Source organism: Siniperca chuatsi, linkage group LG6 (assembly GCF_020085105.1).
Source record: "Siniperca chuatsi isolate FFG_IHB_CAS linkage group LG6, ASM2008510v1, whole genome shotgun sequence".
Classification (NCBI taxonomy): domain Eukaryota; kingdom Metazoa; phylum Chordata; class Actinopteri; order Centrarchiformes; family Sinipercidae; genus Siniperca; species Siniperca chuatsi.
The window spans coordinates 17,210,227-17,227,500 of NC_058047.1; the positions used below are offsets into that span (position 1 = coordinate 17,210,227).

The window sequence follows — 17,274 nt, forward strand, 5'->3', positions numbered from 1 at the left end:
TTTTAATAGAAAATAATGGAAGTTTCTTCAGTAACTTCCATCTAATGTGACCCAGTGACATCAAATCAATACCAAAAATTATTACTACACTGGCCAAATAGGACTCACCTCTTCGTATTGGATTTTAGTGCTTCAGCATCATCGGTCTGCATGAAAGCAGCTATTGAAAAAAACATTGGTACTGTGTCATTTGAGCAGCTAGGGCAGAGAGGAGAGCTAACAGTCCTACTGCCTCCTCCTCCAACTTCACCGCGGGGCTTTACACGGCGGAGCTTAAATAGTTGGTGATAAAAATGATCTTAATAGTTTAATATTTGAACAGAGGACCAAAGGATAAGACTCCCCCTCACTCTAAACCTGTTCCAAAGATTTTACCTTTAGCGCACAATGAACCTATATGAAGATTAAATGACACTTAGCCTAAAACAGTCGGCAGCGAAAAGAAAAGTTTATATTAACATAGTGTCAGCGATATGCTAACAATGACCTGTATGTGTGTATATTAAAGATACGAGTCACCCCGTATTAAGTGCTGCAGCTTCTTAGACTGTGCTGGCGTCGCCATGACATGTACACACACACACACACACATACATCGTTTCAGTTAGGAGTCAAAGAAAACAAGGAAGTTGTGCAGATAAATGACCTTTACAAATGTCCTTTTTCCCTGTTGAATAAACTGAAAGTCACTTTTGTCATTGTCATTAGAGGGTCACAGGAGAATTGTCAGAGGCCTTTGAGCTCTCTCTCTCTCTCACACACACACACACACACACACACACACAAACACACACACACACACACTGATAAAAATGGGAACAAGCAGGGATATTAATTGCTGTCTTTTATTATGTCATATTATAAGACCTTTGATGCTTTGGCAATATTTAAATGTTTTACATTCACATTAATCAGCCAGCAGAAGAAGAAAGAAAGAGGGGTGTTTTTCAGTAGCGGTGAGCAAGATATTAGAGAAACCTCTCAGTTAAATGCAGCATCCTTACAAATGACGATATGAGTTGAGTCAGTGTGTCTTTGACACAGTGTAATAGCCTGAACATTATAAACTCAATAGGACTTATTGTAGTGCAGTTTTACTGGTTTGCATTAGATTCTACAGGTGCACCTAGTAACTCAGTGGATATTAGGCATTGTTTTGATAGATAGTCACTCTGACAGTCAGTGACTGTATCCTCATTGTATATAAATGGAACAAATTAGGAATTTGGCAACAATGTCACATTTTGTACACAATTCAAGCCTCCTCTGAAGTCTGATCTGACATCATCTGATTTATTTTGACACTCAGAGTTCCCAGATGTTACTGACTTAGTGTTGAAACATAACAGCAGCAGTGAAACTTCCTTAATGCCTCTGCATTAACTCTCTGTGGCTTTGTCTGTACTGGTCACACCATAAGGCTGCAGAGAAAATAAAATAGCTGCACGAGGATACCAGAGAATATATGAAGGTGGCTCTCAGATAAAGACAGAATCCAAAAAACTATTAGAACCAAACATTATCATGAACCTTATATTAATCAATGTTATTGTTGTTTTTATTTTGGCATCCCAATTTAGCATATTTTTTTAAACTTATGAACATGTGCCGTTCTCTCCAAACAGCATATGCAAATGTACATACATGTGTCATTTCAGAAATATAACAAACAAAGGATTTTAGAAAATATAGAGTAAAATGTTAAAATATCAGCAAAAATACAAGAGCTGACAGGCATAAGCATTAGGTTTCATCTTCATCCTCCTCCTCCTCTAACTCTGTGAAAGAGAGAAAAGATTGAATGAGTTTAATTTATCTTAATGCAAACATAAACACTAATAAAGCAATAATAGGCTAAATAAACACAATAATATAACAGCATACAATATGAGAAATAAACATTATAATAGTGTATATATTTTACTATGGCACACAGATCCGTCCAGGGAACTAAAAGAAGAAATCAGCCTGGTATGATTTTGTTTATCATAAGTCATGACCAAAATATGATTTTGAAAAGGAAAGAAAATGAGGCATTGCCAAAAAGAAGCTCCATAAAACTCCACCTGTGCTATCAGAAAAAGAGTAGACAGTTCTCCGTGAAAATTTTTAATTTTTGAGGTATAACAGGTTTGACCAGCTTCAGACACAGACTCGCTCATTGTCTCAGGTCTTGCTGTTTTTCAGCCTCCTTCTCACACTGTCCAGCCAATCCAAACTCTGTATAGTTGGGTCGTCAAATGACTCCCGGATTGACGCCCATATATGGTTAACTCCTCCTCCTTCTTTTCCTTTTTTCCCCCTTGTTAATCGAAAAAATAACCTGCCCACCTCTTGCTCAGCCTCGCCTACAGGCCTGCACACAAGGACCTTTGAATTATTTTAAACATGGCTTCAGCTTCAGTCTCAGGTCACCTGGGCAGAGCGGAAGAATGGCTGCATAGTACAACATCATAGGTGACACAGGTGAGAAATATAAGCTAAAGCGTTTGTTAAATTATAACATATCGTTACTGTGTTTTATTTGTCATCTTCACTTAGACAGGAAGATCAAAATTATTCCAATCACAACAAAAATATAGAGGATACTAACGTCACTCACTTTATTTATGTGCAACTGACATTGTGCATCAGTGTTATGCTGCATCGCCTAAACAGTGTGCTTTATTGCAGTCCATTGATGGTGTGAGACAGACAGGCAGAGAGCGAGAGAGATGCGCGTACACACACGCTCATGGGGCAGACAGGGAGTGTGCATTAAAAACAACACACTAAAAGAAAGTTTTATTATATATTATATAATAAATATTTATTATATATGGTGTGAGACAGACAGGCAGAGAGCGAGAGAGATGCGCGTACACACACGCTCATGGGGCAGACAGGGAGTGTGCATTAAAAACAACACACTAAAAGAAAGTTTTATTATATATATGGATCCTCTGTTTTTGAAAGTATACAATTTGTACAGCCATTATGTTAACAAATAGAGGAGGTTACAGTTTATAAACACGGTGACCATAAGGTACAGTAGTTCTGGGGTCAGTAATGATCATGTCTTTGTTTCTGAACGTTAAACAAGCCGTCCAACACACAATCAAAACAGCTAATGCAGCAGTGTGTGGTAGGCTTAGAGCCGTGGCTGGAAATAACTCGGCATTTTTAAGCTTTTGTTAATGAAATGGCTTTACAAAAGAATTTAGCTAGAGCATTAATTTGACAGCCTTTCTCAAATAACATTAGATTTAAACAGAGCAGTAAAAATATTCTTTCATTAAGTTTTATTAAATTAATGCAATATCACAACACTTAGACCTATTTAGATTTAAAATAATCAGGTTGTAGCTAAACGGTTGTAATGCACTGCAAAGTGGCTATATACAACAATAATAATAACGGCACACTGATGAACTTGTTTTTCTGCTTCCTTTTAAATGTGTGTGCTTGAATGTTCTTTTGCATGTTCACTCGCGGAGCAATAACTTTCTCACACAACAAACGATCAGAACTCTCTGGATTACTCTCATGTGGTTTATGGCACTTGGACATTGCATTGACTCACATTCATTCCCTGACATTTTGCAATAACCATATTCTTAACCATATGCCTGACCTAAACCAACCTTTTAACATTTGAATGGTTGAACTTTATTGTCTCGAAACTGGTAAGCCCCTATAGCGAGATTGTGTGTTCCCGTGAATAACCAAAGCAAATACACACACAGAGAGAAAGAAAGATACAGAGTTCAGAAGAAGCATCAAGATGACAGTGACTTTGACTTTCGATACCGTCGAGTCGAGGTTAAACCTTTGTATGCAGGCCATGTGTAGCCACGTTGTGACTAAATACTTTAAGGCTTGTCGTATTTTGAAACTAGTGTAATCATTTCGCTAACATTTAGTAAACAAAAATCTGAACATGAGAGCACGGCCATACCCACACTTTCAAATGGCTGGTAGCTAAATGATTCATTTAACTGAACGATATCCTTTCATCATCATGACAACACGACTGTCAAACATCACAACGTGTCATGATATTAGCTACACGGTGTTTAACTTCAAAGTCAGACTGAGAAGGAGGCGGGCAGCGCAGGGCAATATGTTCTACAACGGGGCGTTCAAAAGCTCATTATTAAGTTTAGTTCAAAACAAAACAAAACCAGCTCGTGTTTATTTATTGCAGGCTATAGAATAATATTTTGAAGTTTGCTGGAGACGTATGACTGTAAATAATACACATATCAGGAAACAGTCGTCATATAGAAATTGTGACAATCCGTTTTATACATGGTCTAAAATGTGCTCAGACGTCCCCTCTGCTGCCGCTTCAGGCAGAAGAGGGGACGAAGCATATAGTCCTAATAGGGTTATTGTTGCTTTAAATTCAGAAGCCCCAGTTCTCTGTTACTGTTGTTTTCACACTTTTCTCAATTTTTTGTTCTAGTGGAGTAACAGAAATATTCTTTATTCGTAAAATTTTATTAGCGAAACAGCATATACAGGACTCCTCTGACTACTTCCAAAACAAGTCCACAACTGCATATTGAAAAGGATATATACATATTGAATGGCAGTATTCTTGTAGCCTACTGTGAAGCTTGAAGAAAGAATAAAGAATCTTTCTTTAAAAGTAAGACCTGGATTTATGGACAGTTATAGGTTATTTTAACAAATGAGAAAAAAAAACTTAGAATGGACATAACATCAAAAACTTCATAACGACAAGACTTGTTATATATGCTGTTGCATTACTGTACAGGTAGCCTACACCAGTAACTGCAGACTACTCACGTGAGCTCAAATACTCGTTGATGTATTTGACAGTGGCCATCCTCCTGTGGTGGAGCGCGAGCTGTCCGGCGGTGTATCCCAGATAGTTGGGCGTCCAAGGGTTCGCGGTGCGTTCGATCAGCAGCTGGACCACCTCCAGATGGCCCTCCATGGCGGCCAGGTGCAGCGGCAGGTTACCTTTCTCATCCACGAGGTTCGTATCTGCCCCGCCATCCACCAGCGCGCGCACAGAGTCTATGAATCCCTGGCGTGCGGCGTCGTGCGTCACGGTGAGGCTAAGGACCGGGTCACGTACGTTGGGGTTTGCCCCCGCCGCGAGAAGAGCCTCAACCACGGCGGTGTTCCCCAACATCACCACCTGCACAAAGACAGACGGAGGAGGAAAACAAGCAGATGAGGGAGATGGTGGATGAGAAGAAATGAGTAGGTCGAAACATAGGCCTGTAGGCTACAACCTAACCATAATAGGCTAATAGCCTTTAAGGCTATTATTTATCACTAGCTTATTATAGACTATTAACCCTGTACTGCATACCATTTGTCCCTCATCACTCCTCCCACATTTAATTTTTATTCCTCCTAATGAAGTGCAGGAGTAGGTATGATGTAGGCTATGGGGGGACTGCATGGTCTGAGTGGAAGGGAAGATACATTTCACAAACATATGTACATGTGTATTTGAGTATTTGATAGGTTTTTGAGAAAATAATATATATAAAATATATATATTGTGCAGTTAGGCTACTTTTCAAAGTAGTATTGTGCTTAATGGACTTGTAATGTGATGTAAAATGAAGGTCTTGGTCAATGTTTTTTTATGAACATATCGACTGAAATTCACAGGCAATGGACACAGTGACATTCTATGTCTGTTATAAAATATAAAATTATAAATATATAAATAAAAAATATAAATATAGATCTAAATATAAAATTATACTTTCTGCACAATCTGTTACAATTATTAAAACTGTGCTTGCTCTGAACAAATACTTTATAAAAACAAATAAAAAGAGTGCTTATTTCTAATGTATTTTACCCAATAAATGTACTGTAAACTATCAGATTTTCCTTGGTGTTTTACTACCCTACATGGATATGAACTCTGACCCCCAGAGTGACAATTTTGATCATTGATACATTATCAGAGCCTCAATCTTCCAAAAAAATGTTTTATGAAAAACTATAATGTGTGCAGTAGAGGGTTAACATGGTCTGTACCACATATCACATTCACACTGGATGGCAGAACTGCGCATTAAAGTAACTAAGCATTCACACACACGGGAGCAATTTGGGGTTCAGTGTCTTGCCCAAGGACACTTCGACGTGTGGGCGAGGGGAAGCCGGGATCGAACCGCCCGATTGATGGACGACCCGCTCTACCACTAAGCCACAGTCGCCCCGTACTAAGCCAAAGTCGCCCCATTAATAGATTAGTGCGATAGTAATAATGGTCTATTAACAATTGGACACTATCAAAAAGAGACCAAGGGGTGATGTAGCTTTTTTCAACATTGAAACAAAATTAGAGCTGCATATGAAATGTGATTTATTATTAAGACGAAGAGACTAAAAAGACTCCACTGCAGTGATCATTTTAAGATACCCTTATTATTATTACTATTACAATCATTACTAGTACTGTTAATAGTAATATGAGTATCACTATTAGTGACTTTTGCCAGTATATGACTTCTATGCAAACTGTATTAGAAAAAATCTAGGCCTGTATAAATCCAAGCAGGGACAGGCATATTGTGTAACTAAGAGAGCCCCACAGCCACCATTTTCTCAGCACCACCATTTTGTCATTCCTTTCTCTCACTCCACCAGTAACCTTCAAATTCAATTTTGCTTTGTAGCATGCATTTCCTTTATTACAATAATACTAAAATGGGCTTATTCGTTGTTATATCTCAGTAACTTCTTTCTCAGGATCTAGTGCAAAATCTATGCTCAAACTACATTAGGTTGTGATAAAATAACATCTTCTCGTTCCATAAAAAAACCTCAGATGTATTCATATTAATCTACACTTTTATAATAATCTGAGATGAAATAATTTATAACAGCAAAACTGTGAATTTCAGAATGATTTTGGTAAGCTATGTAGCCATTTTGTTTGACTTAGTGTATCCAGATGCTACAAAGACCAAACTCTTCTCTGCCATCTGTCCAGAGATTTCTTCATTTGAAACGATTTATATCTATTTAGACTATTTAATTTTATGTAATGATGATAACAAAGTCTATTTGAAGATAAAATGTGACTAGGCCTTATATCCTGTACAACAGTACACAAAAATAAGGAAGTCAAACATGCTACTTGTCTCACTAAAGTAAAAAAATAACATAAAAAGATATATTTTTCCAAGTTCACTTTCACAAACTAATTTGAAAGCGGATTATACTAACCTGCAGTGCAGTTCTCGTGTATTTATTAAATCCATTAACATCTGCTCCATTTTCCAGCAAAAACAACACTTCAGGTAGCTTTCCACTGGCAGAGGCATTGCAGAGCTTGTCAGCTAGTGACGTGTCAGCCATTCTTGTAAAAAATATAAAGAGATAGAAGCCAAGGTTTTTGAAGGGCTGTGTGGAAAAAAATGTAGAATCCAGGAGGCAGTCTGGTCAAGTGTATATCCTAGGCACCACCCTCCTACCCTTACATCATACATGGGCTTGACCTACCAAAACCTATCAAAGACCAATGCTATGAAAAAAAAAACATAATAAGAGCCATGTCTCACTGGAACATTTTACCATGCTTTATATTTCAAGAATCTACAGCAAAAGCTTTTAAGAAGCAGCTAAAGAGGTTCTTGAAGACAGGCCTGCAAAATAAATAAGTACAAAAGGCTTCCTTTGATTTGTTGTTTTTTTGTTTGTTGCTATATGGATGTTTAGATGAACTGAGATTATTATTGTTGTTTTGTTTTTGTATATTTTTGTAATATTGATTGGTGAGGAACAATAGGGACTATTTTGTATATATATAAGGCATGAATAACTAATACAGTTTCCTGTTTCAGCTTCTCTCCCATGCTGAAAGACTAAACAATGATATGGTTATGGATTACTTTTTACTTTTACCCAGCAAGAATTTGCAGATGTGCATTTTACACAATGATAGGCGAGTTATGAAACTTCACTTTCACATCTTATGGCATCAATATTTTCGTGCCCAATCAGTATCGAGACCAGTCAATAAGTCCCCCTAGCTCTATGATCTGCACAATGTTATCTCCAAATTCAAATGGATCAGTAGCCAATTACTTTAAAATTTTCTACATGCTCCTATAAAGTTATGTTAGTTATGCAATTCAGCTCCAAAGCATATTCTGCTACATCTGAGTGACTGGCATACTCATTTTTGATTTTGTTTGTGGTATTGTGCGTAATAATTATGTGGAAACAATGTAAAAACAACAATTATTTTCCCACATATTGAGAGAGCACTATCTCACAGCATGGTCTTGTGACCCGATTTTTTTTTTTAGCGGCTGATTTGGGGGAGATGCTGAATTTAATATTTAACTAGATATCTTAATGTGTTTCTGTCTTCCCACAGAAGCAACACATATTTACAATAGGCTAAAACATTTTTGTATACATAGGATATAACCTACCTGCAGCTATAATAACTTTAGTAGTCCAAGCTTAAATTTGTAGGATTGATGTTTGAAAAAAACCCTTACTTTAAATATGATTAAAACCGTAACACAAGCCTTCCTCCATGTAACTGGTCATTGGGTGCCATCCTACCGAGCCGAACGCTGAAAAAGCAACACAAAATTTCAATAACAACAACAACAACAGAAAAATAAATGCATTTACATAAAATGGTTACATCTACGCATATTATCAAGAGATGTGATGTCACTTCCCGCTCATTTTCAAAAGATTTTGCCAACATGTAAAAAGTGCGTTTCTGTATTCGGCTGCCATCCTGTTATAATGTCAGCATGCAAACTGAGAGATTGAGAGAGGACAGCCAATCAGCACGAAGATCACACAATCACGAGATTCATTTGATTTTCAAAAGTAAACATACCGAATTCGATGATCCTCCATGAACAACTGTCACAACGATGTCCGATTGAATTTCTTTCAAAATTTGGTACAGGCTAAATATCCAAACACAGCTTAGCTCCTGATTAAATATCGTCACTGACACCACAAAGCATGGTTCATCTGAAGTGTAGATTGAGCTGTAGGAGGCAGGATGTTCGCCTTTACAGCTTGACTGAGTAAATAATTTGAAATACTTACCAAAAAAAGATGAGATGGCGTGATTGGATAGAGCTAAATGATAGGCGGGAGCTTTGGAAAAGAAACCATGATGCTGTAACAACGCAACGTTGATAAAGGTGCCCGCATTCATCACTGCCATATGGAGATTTTATGCCAGAGAACACCGTCACATTGTAGCATATTGATATAATCAGTGAGCCTTACTTTATCTGTATTTATAATTTCCAGTGAAAGAGCAAGAGAGGCTTTTTATAGGCTAGTGTCATCGGGTATCTTTCAGTTTCCTTTCATCATGCCGCCATCTAGTGATGGGACTTTATATAACCTCAAAGCCTGGTTAGGTGTCTGCTGCGGCGCTGAAGTCAGGTGTGTAGGGATTCACTGTGTACTCACATAAAGAATTCATGCGTCACCCTTCACGCAGGAACTAGTAGTGCATGAGGATATGCGCACTGACAGGATTTATACATCAAGCCTACACAGACCTTTGCTAATGAGATTTAGTGTCATATACTGTAGCCTATAACACTGCGGAAACAGGTAATAGGTAATAATAAGGTCAAATCAGGTCATGTGACTGATGTTCTCAGGTGTAATCGGTCAATAGGCTGTTAAGATACGCAACATGGTGCGTATAGTTGCTGTGAGTAAAGACCCAAAATTTGGTTTTGCGCTTATTCGGTGCCGGAGGTGGAACACGCTTTGTCCAGTCAAGGACAAACAGGCACTTGTCGTCACACGCATTCATAGTTGCGGGAATTAGAAATCCTCTTGCGCTATCGACTGACATTTGAGCGCATCAGTCGCGTTTGTTGTCTGCGCAAATGGAAAAATCAATACTTTTCAGTCCTCCAATTGTCCGTAGGCCAATTATTATCTGTCCGAAGATATAGAATGCTCTAAATGATAAAACAAATTACCGCGACAGACATAAAGAGATTTACACTGGTTCATCGTAAAACTGTAGGTTATTGTTTGTTCCATCACCCTGGTGCTGCATCTGATCGGGGACCTGTCTCTTGCTAGGCCTACATTCATGTACCCTGTCCTATTTCTTCTCTCGCTCCACTGCCATGTCCATCATCGTTGGCTTGACCCTGTCTTCCCTAACAGGGTAGATTGTTTATTTTTGTGCCACTACTGATAGCTGAAGGGCACGTGACTCAGGGGCCACTGGGGTTTATGAATCAAGGTAACAGGCATAGGGCCTATGTCTGCTTTTGCGCACACACTCTCGATTTGTATGCATTTGCATCATGTCATCCAGACTGTCCCCTGTCTTCTGACCTGCTGCAGCATTGGATCAGTGGCTCTCAAAAGTGGGGTGAGAAGGACCACAGACAACATTAGGCTACTCTGACCTCAACGCCTACATTTAGACTATAACAGGCCTGTAAAAGCTCTGGAGTCCTTTGGGACAAAATCACATTAAGTCAGGGACCTCGTGCTGAAAGTATGTGGAAAACCCTGGCTTACAGAATATTAAATATGTAGCCCATAGTGTACATTTTTAGCTACTGTAAAGGTACGCTGCCCAAGACAAGATAACCTGAACCTACAAACTGAGCAGACGCACTAAGTGTTTAAGCACAGAGTGAAACGAAGCTTCTAAGCATATTGATATGGGGAAAGGAAATATGGTCTAACGTCTTTTCAGTGCCGATAGCATGAAAAAGACAGACGGTCATGTTTATATAGCAACAGAAAAGTCAACTGTAAGTAACGTTAGCAAGCTCACGTCCTCGGCTCGAGTTTTTACAACATCTGCAGCCACTTTACGTCAGCCGTAAAGCAATGGACTAGATGACAATAATGATATGCGATAACTGAGCACTGTAACGTTACTTTACAGAATTTTGACTATCGGAAGAGGTTAAATCCCGATAAAGTTTGATATTTCCAATTTGCCAACTTCTCACTCGTCGCCACGTCTAAGCAAAGTATTTTATTAACACTCCGTGTCCCTCTGTGAGGCGAGAAAGCGACGAGAGCCAGTGGAAGAAGAATTGCTTTTAGCCAGTCATTGCCATGGCCTCCGAAAGCGGCGATAGCAACATGGATAGAGAAATGATTCTGGCCGACTTTCAGGTGTGTCTCTTTTGTATGTCCAAAATATTTGATTCAGTAGTTAGTAATCTGTTTGCCGTTGTTGAATTACCTTGGGCCACTGTCAACAACAGTACACACGACCTGACTGGCGTCGTAAACAGCAGACCTGAGCAGAGCTTTGCTTTCTGTGGCTAGCACACTGAGCTAACAAACAGACAGCTTGCTAACTGATTCTGAAGGCAGTTATTAGCTGTAAGCTCGCTAACTAGATAACGGCTGCCCAAAGCTGACAATCTAAAGAGTGGAAACATTTGTGTTTTGCGCTGGTTACAAGTTTGCTTGCTTGACAGATAACAACGATCTAGTTAGCTAAAAGGAGAGCTACGGCGCTCACGTAAACTGTCAACTTGTTTACACACTGCCAGTTGTCCTGTCAGGTTTTTAAATACTCGTTAGAAACAGTGTACCCCTTGAAGGTACCAGATTTTTAGCACAATTTGCAGGTAGGATAGTATATTTTGATGGTGAGAATATTCAGGCTACCAAATTATGCTTCCCCTCCAAATTGGCAGTAATTTAGCATCCTGTTTGGGTGGTTATCATGCTTATTGACATCAGTACTAAATATACATCCTTCCTCTAAAATGTACACTTGGAAAATTAACCGTGGACCTTCTCTTTGATGGTGTCCCTCTCATGGGTTTGTTATTGTAGCCTTGTGTTCACTTTAATAATATTTGACTACAGGCCTAACCAGTGCTAGTTTTGTTAGCAAACAAGTTTTCCACTCTTAACTAATTTGAGTTGGATGTTAGGTTAGGGTGAGAGTGGATATGTCATTCATTCAGATTAGAATAGGCCACGATAGATGTATTGTTTAGTTAGGCCATTGATGGCCAAAGCCAGTTCATAGGGCTCAAATCAATTTCAGAATTAATTCCAGTGTGTTTACGCAGGTTTACACACTGTTTCTGTTAAGTTTCTAAAGGAGACACCACACTTTAAAGTTGTGTCCTGTATCCTTGCGACCCATACAGTGCTGTAATGCTCAAACCACAAGGTAATACTTGTAATTTCCTAATGTTTGAGCTGATCATTTTCTCTACCTTTGCAATGACTGTTGCAGCTTCACGAGATTGTGTTTCAGACACGAGATCAGATATAATCAGAAACTTGGGGTAAGGTATCCTAAAGTGTTACATGATTACTGGGGAGTCTGATTAAGCATTGTGTCAGTGATGCTGCATGAGACAGATGCTGTGCATATAACAAAAACTGAATTAAAAAATGACGTTAAAGTAATGAAATCATAATAGCAGTGATATATACCGAAACAAACATGCACTACATGATAGATATATCAGATGCACAAAAACATAAATGCCAGCAGACACCAAAAACAAATAAGTCAAAGACATAGAGACTGGAGCCTTATGCTCCACAAAACCAAAGATGACATGAATATGACATTGTTTGCCAGGTATTTTACAGCTCTGTTCAATAAAGAGGTTGTAGACTTCTAAGCAAACAAAAAAAAGACTTGAAAAATGTAATGATTTCACAGACATTTTGTCTGCATGAAACAAAGTCTGTTGGCTGTTTTTACAGATTTACCCAGTATTTTGATTACGTTCTCAGTTTGTTATCATTAATGTAAGATTCTTGAAATTGTCCACTCATTCATACATTTGACCTTTAATTGTAGCTGGCAGATGGGTAACATTGCACCCCTACCTAAATAAAATGATCATATCCTTGATTTTACTGGTGTTTACTTTTAAATAATGGTCATCACACAAGTTAATAAACTCATCCGTAACAGGTCTTGTTTCCTGCCCTGAAAGTAAACTTCGATTAACAGTATCATCTGCATATTTCAGGATATGCCTGTTTCTCTTGGTATACATTATAAAAGAAAGCGGACATAAAACACAACCCTGGAAAACCAGTGGATCAGTAGCAAGTGTCTAAAAATACATTTACTCAGGCTCTGTGTTCTCCCTGACAAAATATCCACAATCCAACCAATAATATTTGGATCAAGGTTAAAATGATTTAAAAGCTTTTCTGTGAAAAAAAAAGTCAACAGCCAGTAATAAATCCAAAAATTGAAGGCTATCATGTTTTACAGATGTTTTGAAACTAGGTGTTTTATAAATGTGGGTAAGCAGAGTAGCAGTTGCATCATCAACTCCTAAACCTGCCCTCTAGCCAAACTGCATATTGTCTTATTGAGTCCTTTGTCCAGCTTCTGATGATGATTTCATGACTAAAAAAGTTAAGGTTACTGCTCTAAAATCCTTCAACCATTTGGGTGTTCTTGTCTTTGGCACAGGTACAAATACATACTGTTTCCTTAAGGTGGGAACCACATAGCAGAAGATGTTGCTCAGGTTTTAAGCAATGTTTCTAAAGGTTTATCTGGCTCTGGGCCTTTTTTGCTCTTGCACAACACATTTTTAATACTGCTTGTGTCAAAGGTCAAAATTGTCATCATTTTATCAGAGAATGTGTTTGATTCTGTTACAAGGATCAGTCTAAAAAAGGAAATGAAAGGCATAATTTGGGTTGTCTGCCTTATTTTACACTTCAGGAAGAATACAAATAGATCAATCTAAGATATTGGAATATTGGAATTGGTGTATCCTGACCCCCTTTGCAGTATTAATCCTTTCATACTATGAAGAACATATTTTGTTTTGCTTGCTTTGCAAGGGTCAAGAGTCCAATGCATTTCTCTCTTGTAATTCCTTTTTCTTTGTTTTTTCCTCTGACAGGCTTGCACTGGAATTGACAACATTGCAGAGGCAATCACTCTGTTAGAGCTTAATAACTGGGATTTAGTGGTAAGTTCATTATCTGTAGGCTTTGGGCTTTGCTCTTTGACAGACAGACTTAGTCCATCTAGAGAACAGGTTCAATAGGGCAGTTAACACCCAATAACACACACTCTGTGTAATTTCTGTTATGGCCATTTCTTCAGTTTACCCAGTATGTTTTGTTAAGAAGGTGGCAAGACTGCCCCCCTCAGTGCGGTGACTGTGTCCTGAGAAGTGTGGTAGCGTGAATGTTGAGTTGAGACACTTTGAGAAAGAATCTGTTCTGCCAAGTTTGTATTAACTCATGATGAGTCTGAAAAACAAGGAGCCCTTTACCATGCAGTGCATATTGGAAAGGGTCAGTCTATATTTAGACTGATGCTGGCAGGAGTTTAAAGCAGGCGGCAGCAGCAGCAGCAGCAGTCCAAGCAGTGGCAGGACAGACAGTGGGGCCTGGACTCACTGCACCTGTAAATCTGATGACTTGCAGTTCCTCTGCAGTAGCTGGTAGTTTTTGTAAACATTTACAACAACAAATCTGCTATGTGTGCCTGTGTGTTACTGAGCAGTGTTTCCCCCAGGATATTGTTTAGCAGAGCAAGAAAGTGTTTAATCCACCCAGATCCTGATGTATCTCGTCTTGTGATCAGTTTAATTAGTAAATGACAGTCTAAACAATAGATACATTCATTAATTATGGCATGTGCGTGTGAAATAATGCCTTTGCTCTTTTCCCCTGAATGTTAATATTTGATTTCATATGAACTGGAGGTGGTTTTTATTGAGATTGCCCGAGGTAAAAATATGCAAAAATAAAACATAAAAGAAACATCCAAAGAACTTCTCAAACCACTCCTACAGTATAATCCACTCCTCTGCTGCCCATGTGTATGGTCAGTATGCTCCAAAACATCATGTTTTTGCCAAAGTATGGCTAAATTGGCTAAACTGTTTCCATTTCAATCCTTTCAATGCAGATTAGAGTGCCTATCTAATGCTCTTCAATTTGTCAATCTGTCCTAGCTAGCTATCATTAGCTCTCTCGACCAACCCACCAGTTATCTTCGTTGGTCTGAATTCCTGTTGCAGTTTACTGATGAGCTCCCGGCATGCCACTCAAACAGTTACTTCTTAAACAACAAAACATAAACATAATACATAAACAAAACACCAGACCCAAACAGCATATTATCACCTGATACATTTTTGTTTACTTTGTATCTTCATGTGATACTGTAAACTTGTATCTATAGGACTATAGCCTCTTTTCTCCGTAAAGAAGCAAACCATAAACTTCGTACAGGCACTTTTGAAGTCTACAATGGGTGTTTGATACTCAAAGGATAGAAGTTTGGTATTCTAAATTGATATCTGAGCACAACAGTATTGTGAAAGATAAAATATATGCCTTTGTCAAAATGTATGTATTTCATGTAGCCTATACCCAAACCTGTTTGTACTACAGAACAATATATTGTAGCTTTTAAAAGCTAGATGCCTTCTTTGCAGCAGGTATTTTGACTTTGAGAGTAGAAAAAGCACAGGCGTCACTAATTACATTAACAGTTTCTACGTTCTATTCAAATGTCCCAGTAAGCCACTGGGACCTTGTGACAGTGTCACCGTGAACCAGAAATACCAGGACCCTGAAACTGAAGCAGCTAAATGGAATTCAGCCATCATTCATTTTATTATATACACATGTGCTTTTCCTACTGTGACATGTCAGATTGTCCTCCATGAAAAAGGCCTATCCTCTCCTTTTTAAATTTACATATACCATTGCACATTGATAATCAATAGAAGCAATGGGCAGAAACTATGATCAAACAAGTATATTCTTACCTCAAAACAAACAAAATAATTAGCAAAAGAACAAGCACAACTAAACTGAAAAGTGAAATCTTCAGTGACCAAAGACTCCTGTTCAGTACTGCATTGGAGTATGTTTAGTCCTGATAAGTGCTGCAACAGCTTGTGGCACTTTACCAAAAAGGAATTTTATGTCTTCCTGGTAAACTGATCATGCAGACAACAGTACTTTACAAAGATGATGACAGCATTAGAGGTAGGGCTGCAGCTACCAGTTATTTTAGTAATTGAGTATTCTACCGATTATTCCATCGATTAATTGAGTAATTGAATAAGAAATACTTTTGCTTTATTAAAGAGCAATATAATAAATATGCAAAAGAGAGATAATAAGACAGGTCTCTTAAAATGAGCAAAACCAATTGGTTTTGTACATAAGCCTTTACTGTCTTCTTTGTGGCTTTTGTAGGAGGCAAAAACGAGTGGACAGGAACTGTGACTATCATAATAAATAACATGAATGAAGCTCAGGCTTTCACGAATTGCCCGCAGCATTTTATTTTCTGTGGTTAAAATCTTGAACAAAACCTAGCTAACTTAGAGACATCTAGCCACCACATTGATTTACGTTGTTAACTAGCCATTACATATAGCCATAATTAACGTAGCCTACATTCTATATTAGCCTTTATTTACCTTGTGTCGGGTCCGCTCTGTGGACTGGATGCATCGACTGTAACATTATGCTTTCTGCTGAGATGCTGAAGCATAGGCGTTGTGCTATTGTGGTAGGCTACTTCAGTTTTACAATAGACACACTGTACAGAGTTTTCGTGGACACTTTCTGTCGCTTTCTCTGGCCTGTCTCTTCTCTGTGCCCCTCGCTATTTTCTCTCTCTTCCACCTCTTTGTAATCTGCGCTGTCAAATCACACCAAAGACGTTATGAACCGTCTCTGATCACACTCAGCATAAGCGCATTGTGCGACAGTAATAATCATCCGTACGAAACACAGTGCACTGTATGTAGTTATATGGATTAAACGAAGCTTCGAGGCAAATAATTTGAATCGATGATTTTTAGTAATCAAGTTACTCAAGTTACTCAAGGAATTGTTTCTGCGCTAATTAGAGGTCAGCCATAAGATATTAAGTGGAATTGAGAGGATAGTGGTGTCCATGTCATTAATTTCATTGATGCTTAAAGGTGCCCTCACAGGTTTCACACTATTCCACTGATCAACAGGTAGCGATAATTTGCCAAGATATGCAGCAATGCATCAACAAAGGCAGGGAAGAAGAAGACTGCAAGCAAATAAACATGGATGTAAACAATGTAGGATTTAAAATGAAATAAAAATCGGCTTTGAAAATGTTTTATGAGGAAGAAAATGCATTCAACATGTTTGTTAGACCCCCAAGAATACACCAAATGTGTTTTAGTGGGAAACACTGAATGTAAACATACTTTTGTTTGTTTACAAGAAAACTCCATAGGGCACCTTTTTAATTATTTATTTATTTATAATAATTTCTTGAACCTT

At 38.3% G+C, this 17,274-nt stretch overlaps 2 protein-coding genes across 7 annotated transcripts in view; one reads left to right on the forward strand and one right to left on the reverse strand.

Annotated features, from left to right (window-relative positions):
• Positions 1-829: 829 nt before the first annotated feature.
• cdkn2c (cyclin-dependent kinase inhibitor 2C (p18, inhibits CDK4)) lies at positions 830-9,361 on the reverse strand. 5 transcript variants are annotated; one of them, XM_044199133.1, is made up of 5 exons: positions 9,070-9,358; positions 8,496-8,573; positions 7,213-7,345; positions 4,795-5,152; positions 830-1,778 (listed from the first exon to the last, which is right to left on the reverse strand). In XM_044199133.1, the coding sequence occupies exons 3-5, from the start codon at positions 7,342-7,344 to the stop codon at positions 1,744-1,746; spliced, it is 525 nt and encodes a 174-aa protein (XP_044055068.1). In that variant the 5' UTR covers position 7,345; positions 8,496-8,573; positions 9,070-9,358; the 3' UTR covers positions 830-1,743. The 5 variants fall into 5 exon arrangements, with proteins under 5 accessions (XP_044055068.1, XP_044055066.1, XP_044055067.1 ...); XM_044199131.1 differs by lacking the exon at positions 9,070-9,358 and adding an exon at positions 8,852-9,048; XM_044199132.1 differs by lacking the exon at positions 9,070-9,358 and adding an exon at positions 8,852-9,048 and having other exon boundaries at positions 8,427-8,573.
• Positions 9,362-10,810: 1,449 nt separating this feature from the next.
• Positions 10,811-17,274, forward strand: part of faf1 (Fas (TNFRSF6) associated factor 1) — a 70,205-nt gene continuing 63,741 nt past the window's right edge. The window contains exons 1-2 of one of the 2 annotated variants that reach the window (XM_044199128.1): positions 10,811-11,139; positions 13,878-13,946. In XM_044199128.1, coding sequence (XP_044055063.1) covers positions 11,080-11,139; positions 13,878-13,946 — 129 coding nt within the window. In that variant the 5' untranslated portion in view covers positions 10,811-11,079. The remainder of the gene's footprint in view (positions 11,140-13,877; positions 13,947-17,274) is intronic. The other variant, XM_044199129.1, reaches the window with a different exon arrangement.